At 40.4% G+C, this 9,855-nt stretch overlaps 2 protein-coding genes across 2 annotated transcripts; one reads left to right on the forward strand and one right to left on the reverse strand.

Annotated features, from left to right (window-relative positions):
- Positions 1–611: 611 nt before the first annotated feature.
- LOC139574357 (histone chaperone asf1b-B) lies at positions 612–3,946 on the reverse strand. The gene is made up of 4 exons (XM_071398857.1): positions 3,437–3,946; positions 2,565–2,680; positions 1,960–2,136; positions 612–1,465 (listed from the first exon to the last, which is right to left on the reverse strand). Exons 1-4 carry the CDS (start codon positions 3,543–3,545, stop codon positions 1,274–1,276), a joined length of 594 nt encoding a protein of 197 aa, XP_071254958.1. The 5' UTR covers positions 3,546–3,946; the 3' UTR covers positions 612–1,273.
- A 1,116-nt stretch (positions 3,947–5,062) lies between these two features.
- LOC139574362 (protein crumbs homolog 3-like) lies at positions 5,063–9,843 on the forward strand. The gene is made up of 4 exons (XM_071398870.1): positions 5,063–5,452; positions 6,326–6,552; positions 8,280–8,323; positions 8,438–9,843. Exons 2-4 carry the CDS (start codon positions 6,453–6,455, stop codon positions 8,645–8,647), a joined length of 354 nt encoding a protein of 117 aa, XP_071254971.1. The 5' UTR covers positions 5,063–5,452; positions 6,326–6,452; the 3' UTR covers positions 8,648–9,843.
- Positions 9,844–9,855: the final 12 nt, after the last annotated feature.

Below are 9,855 nucleotides of genomic sequence, written 5' to 3' on the forward strand. Positions count from 1 at the left end.
TTAGCAGATCGACGCTTTTATCCAGAGCGAATTACATGCATCTTAAAACAGCTACATTTGACAAAAATGTAAATGTTGTTAGTATGACTTGTAAGGAAACCAGTGTCATTTAGTTCTAATATGTCATATTGCACGAATCGTCCTAGATATCAGATTTTACCACCAGACAGCCCACATTCACATACCGCTTTTGCCATTATCTCCTATGCAGAAAATGAGTCATAGCTGTCAATAATTGCAAGCGTCCATACATGTATGTTTTTTCAGCAAACCGTTCACTAAAGGTTACAATTACATTCAGTGAACTCTGAAGTTAATGACAAGAGAACATGATTCAGTGAAAAGGGGAGATTTGAATGTTAACATTTTCACAATTTTGTCTTGAACACAGCTGTAATTCAAATTGCATGGCAACAAGCAAGCCAGGCTATCAATTTCAAAATGTGCACTATAGGTGAGCACACCACAGATATTTATGAATGTAACAAAAAGTCGAGGAAGCCCCACCCATTATTTTCAATAGTTGAAAAAAAGGTGATTCTCCTAGAGTTCCAACATCTGCCATTTTCATCACGTCTCAAAGCTTGTCAGGGACAATCACACGCATCACATAACAAAAAGATATTTATTTCAAAAACAAAATGGCACACAGGAAAATAAACATATGTACATACCATTATTAGCACCCCCCCACCCCACCCATCCAAAAGTATCCCAAAACACCAACAGGGAAAAGTGTAACTCAAATGCTATAAGGACCATAACCACTGAAACACAATGGCTCAGAAAGTACAAAAAAATACCACCATTATTTTCCTTCCTGCAACTTGAGTCATTTCTTCCTCCATTTTGCTTCACTAGTGTCATAGCCTCTGTTGGTATTTACATCACATAATTAACAGCTGACTAGTTGGTGTGAATCAGTATTTCTGCCAATTAGCTGCTAACCATCTATGGAAACTTGGATACTTCAGCTGTCGCCATGTTGATAGTATTAAAAATGAAGGGATGAATTAGTTTTACAACTTTTTTTCACCATTTTATAAACATGAAAGTGAAAAACTTCCAATAGATAATAAAGATTACTCCAGAAAGATTGTCTTGGTTGCAAGACACTGTAGTCCAAGGTAGGAGTGTGTTGTTGACAGTTTCTGGGAAATAAGGGAGCTGTAAGGCAAAGCTGGCTGTACATCCAAGTCAGAATGTCCATGTCCATTCTTCTGCTTATAGTGCCTGGGTTGATCAAAGATTATGTGTATATGTATGTTTCCCTCTACAAGCAGTCCATAGAGTTGTCAGGTAGCAACCCTATGGGTGGGGCCTTGCCCGGGAGGCAAGATGGGGGCAGCATAGAGTTGGGGGCAGGATCCACATTCTCTGAGTCTTCCATCCTTTCTGCACACCCTTCCCAGTTGATATGGAATCTTGTTACACGTGGGTTTGAAGCCAAAATATTTCTCTGGAGCTGGAAGACAAACAGCATTAAGGGGGAAATGATTCAGTAATGTACTTATATTTGCAATAAGACATGTTCCATTTTTACATTATACTAAAGCCTGAGCAGTACTGTGGCACACGTGCCCCTGATGAGTGAGCCGAGTTTGCACTTTAAGACCAATGTAATAATGGATATTTCGCCCTTCCACAACACAAAGGTTTAATTTAATTCCAAAAAGTTGTCCCCTCTCCTCTGCCATCATTCATTCCCCTTCATAGATCTGATAAAAATTGGTAGGTGTAAGCAATAGCTCCACCTAGTTTACTCAATATTAATGTAACAGTCCTGTCAGATCTGTGAATGGTAGTGAACAAGGGCAGATGGGAGGGAACAAGTAGAGTGCAAGTAAGCATTTCGTTGGACAGTGTATACCTTATGTTTCCTGTACATACGACTAATAAAACTTGAACATCTTCCTGGAAGGAAACAGTCAAGCACACCCATTGAGTGTCCTCCTTTACCTGTCCATAGTCAGGTTTTATGGGTGGGTTTTCCCGCAGCTCAGGGTCGGTGTATTCGTTGTTGACGTAGTACCCGATACGAATGAACTCCTGTCCGCGGTATGTACAGGTGATTAGCGCCACAGTTACACCGACAGCATCACTTTCTGGAATCAGACCCGTGTTTGGGGCATCCGCCTGTTGACGGAGAACATACAGTAGATGAGGTGCAAGGAGGAAGGCAGGAGAAGAGCAGGGTAAGAGGGAGGGTGTAGTTTCTATATCTGGTTTCTCCAATACAGCACCAGTGTGTCACTAGTGATTATGTTATAAGATCAGTGTTATTTTTTGGGAACGGTTTCCATCGCTAGGTCTGTCACTAAGGACAGAATCAACAACCTCTGCATCATCAAATCAGTTGCTTTGTGAAGGTGTTAACCCATGTTCACAGTTGGCCATTGTTATGTAAATTATATCTTAAAAGTACCAGTGGCCTGGCCTTGGCCAAGTCAGAGCAGGTCCACTGGGAGAGAAAGAGAAATGAAGAGGGGCAAGGAAAGCTGCAGCCAGAGTACTGCTGAAATAACATTGTTAGTTACTGCCATCTATAAATGTAAAAAACTCACCTGGAACACAAACATGTGCCTCCCGGCTGGTACTGGGCCAACCAGAACAGAGTCAAGGGTCTGGTCATACTCTTCACTCTCTGCTGAACCCACATATATGATCTTCCACTCAAGATCTGCAACACAAAAAAGTATAAAATCAAATCACTTTCTTCAGGACCCACAAACTCAACTTTGGAGAAAACAAGGAAATCGCTGGACTGTGAAAACTGCTTTGGTCAGAATACTGTTATCAATGACACATGTGAAACGATTTGATTGTTTGGGTAGATAACGCAAAAGGCAAGTGGACATGTCAATGCGTGTTCTATAAGTTAACGTTAGTTACCTCCGTCAGAATTCCCCGCCGCCGCCAACCAAATACAAACAAAAGTTGGACACCATTCTGGCTAAGCTTGCCAGCTATAGGCAAAGTAGCCAACTAACTAGCAATATCAACTAACGCCATCGTGTAGCTAAGCAATATCACAAAGTACAATGTGTTTTATATATGTTTTAAAGAGCCACCTCTTTGTTCAGTAGACATACGGGATTCATTAACCATTGTTTGCCACCTGTCGAATAATTACTTTGTTCATTCTCATCTGACGATTTATGGCAAGTTTGCTAACGTTACCTCGCTAGCTAAATTGCCAGTTTGAACATGAAGTAGCTAGCCTAGTTGATAATCTCAGAGCTAGTTAACTAGCGAGATTCTAAACTAGGCTAACTACGTCATGTTCAAACTGGCAATTTAGCTAGCGAGGTAACGTTAGCAAATTTGCCATATATCGTCTGAGATTTAGCTAGCGAGCTAACGTTAGCAAGCTAGCCATAAATCGTCAGATGAGAATAAACAAAGTAATTATTCGACAGGTGAGCACAACACTTACCTTCTGGCAAGTCTTCCATGCACTCAAATGTTATTTCGAATTGAAATGGGTTTCCGAATCGACTCGGGTTATCGAGGACAGCGACATTTAGTACTTGAACCTTCGCCATTATTGCGGTTCCTGCTGCGAGTGACAGACACGCTGGCTGAGTGGCTAGCAAATTTTCCCGGGGAAGGTTTCAGGCCTCAACAATGTAGCAACTAGCAAGCAATGTTCTCACGCAGCGTACACAAAGATAAATTATATCACTGAATAAATTCGGTTGTTGCATCTGATTTCGCAGGTTGACAGCTACGCTTTAGTGTAATTTTGAAATGACTAGGTCATATATTATTGTTATGATAGCCTGCTATATGAGCCAATCATTTCAACAGAAATTGTATTTTTTAAAGAGAGTGCCATTAATTTTTAAGTATTTACTGTTATCTGGAATATTCCTCTGACTAGTTTTGTTCAAAACAACTATTTCAAAAACCACCCGCCAGTAAATTTCACAAAGCCACCAAAATGTCGAAGGAAATGGGGCGGGTGGTTTTTCTGTTCTAAACGATGATTCGCTGGGTAGAACAACAGTAAAGCTATGATTGGCAAGCAACAAGTACGTAGTGCTCGAACAACGCCACAAGACGCATGCAATTACAAAACGTTTCAGGTAGAAATTCAATTGACACGACCCTACCCCCCCCCATGTACCCCACTGCTTTGGCCAAAGCAAACAAACACAACCACTGTACCAAATTCAGCCACTCTTTTAGATGGAAACATGTCTACATTCCAGTCTGGAGTGAAGAGGAAAGTCCCAAGACTTTCATTTTTGGTCCCATAATGTCTACACCACATTTGTGTGTGTTTCAGTGGATTTGTGTATATGTGTAGGGCTCTAGCAATTGATGATGCGTACTTCAAGTTTATGTTGTGTGCCCGAAGGACCTATGTGGCAGAAATACTTTCTGCACACATAATGATGTGACTAATCAGTGCTTTTTGCAGACTGCAGAATGTAGGCCTAGATAACATACAATATTGGGGTGGTTATGGGTTGACAATCAACCACACCAAATACAAACATGGAAATAGAATCATACATTGATCAGATTGTGTTTTCTATGCCAGTCTTCAGTCACATTCTGGCATAGGCCTAGATGAAACTGCGATTAGGCAAGGATTAAGGGACCATGATTAGCTGTGTTTATGGTATTTCTGGATTTTTTTTATCTTGCTTTGAGGATAGGGTCAGCTAGAAAAATATAATTGCTCTCCACTAGAGGTCCTAAAACTGCAAACAAATTCTCACCATGCACTCACATGAAACATGTGTTCCTTAAAATACAGGTTTAAAAAAATGCAGCCCAAAGTTTCTCAAAATGTTCAGTGTTTACTCATTGGGCCTGAACATATTCCACAGCCTTTTATCTTTCTTTTGCAGATGGAAAAAAAGGTAGATGAACACTTTCAAGGCTTCAGACACACATCAATAGAACAGTGTAGAACTTGAGAAAGGGTCCCATAGAACTCTAATAGTAAAGCATCCATAATGAGTTAGAGAGCATGAGAAATGGGAGGAAGTAGGCTCCATTGAGCAGGTGGATTTTTGTCCACTAGTCTGCTGCCTCATCATACAAAGGGTATCTGTCTCCTGTGCCACAGGTTGATACTGGGCTCAGGTACTGTAACACGAGACTGAAGTGAACCATGTGACCATAGGGGCGACGTGAAGAGGGAATTAAAAAACAGTTTTACATAGTTAAACCTATACAGGTAGTCTACGGTGATATATATCAAAATAAACCCATTCAGACAGTAAAACGGCTGTGCGATCGGGTTTAGTTTGCAGATTATTTTTCAGACATTTTTGGGAGAGGTTTAATCATAAACACGTCCTGACATATGATCCAGTTTCGGTTCACCCACTCACTCGTTTAGGTGAGGCGGCGGAAGCGAGACGTTGTTTTTTTCGCAAGGATTTGGATTGATCCCGGTTGCCTAAAACGGATATCAACATTATTCGGTGAAAAGGTGTGTATAATGTTCTATACAGGTCTGTCTATAATACAATTCTATACTTCTTGTATTATTAGATCGACTAATTTGTTGTGGAGCAGGAGTGCTGTTTCTCTTTACATAAAATGGCTTGGAAGTATTGTAAATGAATTATGGAGCACTATAAATCCTATACTTTACAATACTTTTATAAGGCTTTACTTTTATTTCGATAGGATGCTCCTTTCACAACATTTACTAAGAATATGATTTATGAATTGTAATTTGTTATCTCAATGCCCTCCCTCCCCACCTCCCTGAACAGGTGCAATTGTTCACATATACCACTAGTTTTACTAAATCAGCCAACCTTAAACAGGGGTGGTCATGTTTCGACATGGTGCTGAATTAATCACAATTGTAATTTTGCCTCTATGGTCAAATGTACATTTTAGTCATTTAGCAGATGCTCTTATCCAGAGCGACTTCCAGGAGCCATTAGGGTTAAGTACCTTGCTTAAGGGGACATTGTCAGATTTTTTATCTAGTCGGCTCAGGGATTCTAACCAGCGACCTTTGAGTTACTGGCCCAACACTCTTAACCGCTAGACTACCTGCAGCCCTATCAATTTCCGCTTGGACAGTTTCTGACAGTCTGAAATGTTTATAATAACTTGATTCATTATGTTCTATTGTATTGTCATGTTATGGGATAATTGTTTCTCCTGATACTTACAATGATTCTATGCAGAATGAAGTATAGAAAGCTGTTATGATTTCATCTTCTCTTACATTTTATGTCACTTTATGAACCAGACTCAATAACATTGGGGTATCAATAGACTCAGGCTCAGTGTAGCTCCTTATGAACTGTTCTTTTTTTCTTTAACACCCCCTTCATCTCTCTAGAGCGGCCCTGGAGACTGACGCCGGTGTGCTTGTGCTGCTGAGCACTACTCCTGATGAAATGACCCCGACCTGATGTCCAGGCGTCCTCTTGCTGATGGTCTACCCTCTTTAGAACCCATTGGTTTGAATGGAGATGACACTGCTCCCAGACATCGCGGTCTGGCCTGGTCTCCTGGCTGGGAGTGTCCTACTCCTGGTCTTGGGGAGTAATCCTTCCAGGGTTGTGGGTGAGTCATGTCACTGCCTCTACAACCCCCCCCATCCTTCTTGTGAAATAACCCCATCCCCACCACACTGGATTGTCTCTGACCACAGACAAACAATCTACTGTACGACTGCTTGGAACGATATGCACAAAAGCACAAAAGCAGGTTGCACACAATTCTAGGCATTACTCAATAAAAACTAAAGCATGCAGTAACATGCCAACAGGTTATACAAATATTTTGTAATGCGTGAGAGATTTGGGTAGGAACCATTGGAATGAAAAGCTCTGGTACACCCACTTTTCTTAATGCGGACATGTGATTTCTCTGATAGATGTATGGTAATATATAATGCTCGTATTTGTAATGCTTTATTACTTGTTATAAAGTACGTATAAGCCCTTATATGTTATATTTTACACTGCTATTCGTCAGTGCACTGAACTGTTAGTCAGGATCATTATCAGATGATAGTAAGACGTTATAAGGGGGTTGTATGTACTTATAGAACGTTTTCACAATGCATTATAGCTGTATATTACCCAGCAAGAAACAATAGATGAAGCAGCCCTTATTGGTTGTTCTGAGTGCTCTTCTGCTTTTCTGGAAATGGGACAACACTGAACAATGGCTGCACTCCAATGCAGACACCTCCAAGCTGTAATGTCAACTGTAGTTAGTTTGCTACAATAAACGTATCAGGCTGTCACTGCTACAGGAGGTTTTTCGGTGTCTCATTTTGAGCAAAAGTTGTGCCCCTCCCCCAAACAACCTACCCTTGTTTTTTGTTATCAATGTGTACTTTTGCCCCTGGGGGAGTTTACTGTTTTACTATTTGCATTAGCCAATCATTAACTTAGTTTGACATCCCTAAATGGGCGTTGAAGTTTTCTAAGCAAGACATCTACTGTGAATTAATAGTCAGTAATCACTTTGACACCGCACTGACATGGTAACCAAAATATAATAGTGCTTTTCCGGATACTTCAACTAGTAAAACTGTTCAGGGGCTGAGCTTCACTGACCACGGGCAAAGGCCGCATTCCAAGTCCTCTCCTCCCCCTCTCCTACATTCAAGTAGTTACTGTGCGGGATGTCACAGAGTAATCACATGGCTTGTCATGGAGAAAGTTCCTGAAAAAAGCACTGGACTTGAGGAACTCAGTAATCCCATCGCATTGCAATAGGCTATTATGTTGTCAATCTATCAATCTAAAAATGACATCAACTTCCACCTTTCTGTTTTGTTTCCCCCTCCCCCTAGGCTGTAAATAAATTACTCTTAACTGTATTTAAGTAACTTGATGTGTTAAAACTTTTGCTTATTTGTTTATTATGATCCCCATTAGCTTTTGCAGAAGCTGCAGCTACTCTTCCTGGGGTCCACAAAAAACACAAAACATGAAAAGTAACAAAACACTGATACAGTCACAAATTGAAAATACAACGATATACAAACAAGACAACTAAAAAATAATACAAACAATACTCATATACATGCTTTTACATTTGCATGTTGTTCTGGTATGTGGTCATGTGTGGACATGTAGGTTGTTGCCTCAGAGCACCACACGTGTCATTTCTATCACCTGCACTTGGTATACAGTGTGTCATTTTAAAATGACCTGTTTTTACACATTGTTCAAACCTATTGTGTTATGCTACATTGATCAAAGAGAGGGTCTATTTGTATTCTTGTAGCAAACTATTACAATGACCTGAGTGGTAATCTTTAATGTTTTCTACAGGGGACAACACAACTAATAGTCTACCCTCTAACACAACTGCCCCAGTGAGTAAACTGCTGCTATCTTTATCTCTGTTTTTGTTAGAGGTACTTAAACCAGAAGTATCCAGAGCTTTATTTGTGAGAATGACTTTTACCCCTGTGTTGTTCTGCATCTAGGGACCCAACATTGCAGCTATTGTGGCCCCGACTGTTATACTGGGGCTGCTGGCCATAGCATCTGCTGTGCTAGTGTGGCTTTTCTGCGTGGTGAGGAAGAAGAGGCAGACGGAGGGGACGTACCGGCCCAGTGCTGAGGAGCAGACGGGGGCCAGCAGTGTTGAGACACCAGACGCACTCAAACTGCCCAAGGAGGAGAGACTCATCTGAGCCTCTCAGAAGTCTCTCAACACCTGTCCTGTACATCCAAGCAACAGCAAAATCCTGATGACTGTAGAAGCTCCACCTAAAGAGCTGATGATTACCTAGATATTAGAGGGTCATGACACAACGTTGACAGATACAGGGTGGGTCGAGAGGTACACAGCACCTAGCCTGGAAGAGGAGGGCCCAGGCACTGTGTACTGTACGTACTGCAAGCACATGGACTAGTGCTAGTACAGAACCCAGACACAGACGTTGGGATAGCTACTACAAATACCACAGCCTGTAAATAGAACAACTAGAACTGAGGTCCATGAGGCTCTGACTGCTTTCTCTATGGTGTGTTATTTAATAGCACTGGCATATTTGAATGGGATAGACATGTACACAATCATTCAAATGGTCATACTGGAAGAGGAAACAAACCATCACCTGCACTAGATGGAAGAAGACCAGTATTCAGTCCCTGCTCATACTCGTCTTTGGTAAATACATTTCAGTCTGAGTATTTCAGTCCTCTGTCTAGGCAATTTGGCACTCTCAACAGCTACTAAAAGACTGGATACAGTCTATCTGCTATAATCGTAAGCAGACTGCTGTTACCTGTGCTACCTTGATACATGCAAAAAATGATATTGTAATGTAATGTAAATGTTTGTATAAATTCCTTATAGATTACTTAAATGTATAGCGTGCAATAATATTTGTTTAACCACTATTGATTGTCAGAAAAGCATTTCATTGTCTAGATTTTTACACTGATTACTTACCTCAATACATGTCTCACTACTGAATCAGTCCTGTATCAGTCCTGTATCCAGCTTTACAGATATTGACACTGTAAGCTAATATTATCTAGAAAACATTTCTCCCAGTGGGATATTCGCTGTTTGCGGATACTGTGTGCAGAACAAATAATTATGTCATTATTAATCATATTTAAGCACAAAATGAATGATTGTTTACATTTGAATAATTGTATTGTAGTATTTCAGAATTGTTACATTAATTTAACATTGGCTGAAATGTAATACTACATTAGATCATATATTCTATGTGTGTTCTTACCAGTACGCTGTTTGTATGTTGCAAAGCCTATGATGGGATTCAATTCTCATCATGTAGAGTTGTTACACAATGTCATGACATATTTATCTATTGTAGCCTACATGTTAAATAAATACTAATAGTCATTTTTAGAATTGGCCACCTCA

Source organism: Salvelinus alpinus, chromosome 1 (assembly GCF_045679555.1).
Source record: "Salvelinus alpinus chromosome 1, SLU_Salpinus.1, whole genome shotgun sequence".
NCBI lineage: Eukaryota > Metazoa > Chordata > Actinopteri > Salmoniformes > Salmonidae > Salvelinus > Salvelinus alpinus.

Excerpts from the sequence above, each read along its gene's own strand:
- LOC139574357 (XM_071398857.1), bottom strand. The coding sequence starts at position 3,545 with ATGGCGAAGGTTCAAGTACTAAATGTCGCTGTCCTCGATAACCCGAGT. Across the intron at positions 2,681-3,436 it reads CATGGAAGACTTGCCAGAAG|ATCTTGAGTGGAAGATCATA; the intron begins GTAAGTGTTGTG and ends TTTGTGTTGCAG. Across the intron at positions 2,137-2,564 it reads GGCACATGTTTGTGTTCCAG|GCGGATGCCCCAAACACGGG; the intron begins GTGAGTTTTTTA and ends CTCCGTCAACAG.
- LOC139574362 (XM_071398870.1), top strand. The coding sequence starts at position 6,453 with ATGGAGATGACACTGCTCCCAGACATCGCGGTCTGGCCTGGTCTCCTG. Across the intron at positions 6,553-8,279 it reads TAATCCTTCCAGGGTTGTGG|GGGACAACACAACTAATAGT; the intron begins GTGAGTCATGTC and ends TGTTTTCTACAG. Across the intron at positions 8,324-8,437 it reads CCTCTAACACAACTGCCCCA|GGACCCAACATTGCAGCTAT; the intron begins GTGAGTAAACTG and ends TTCTGCATCTAG.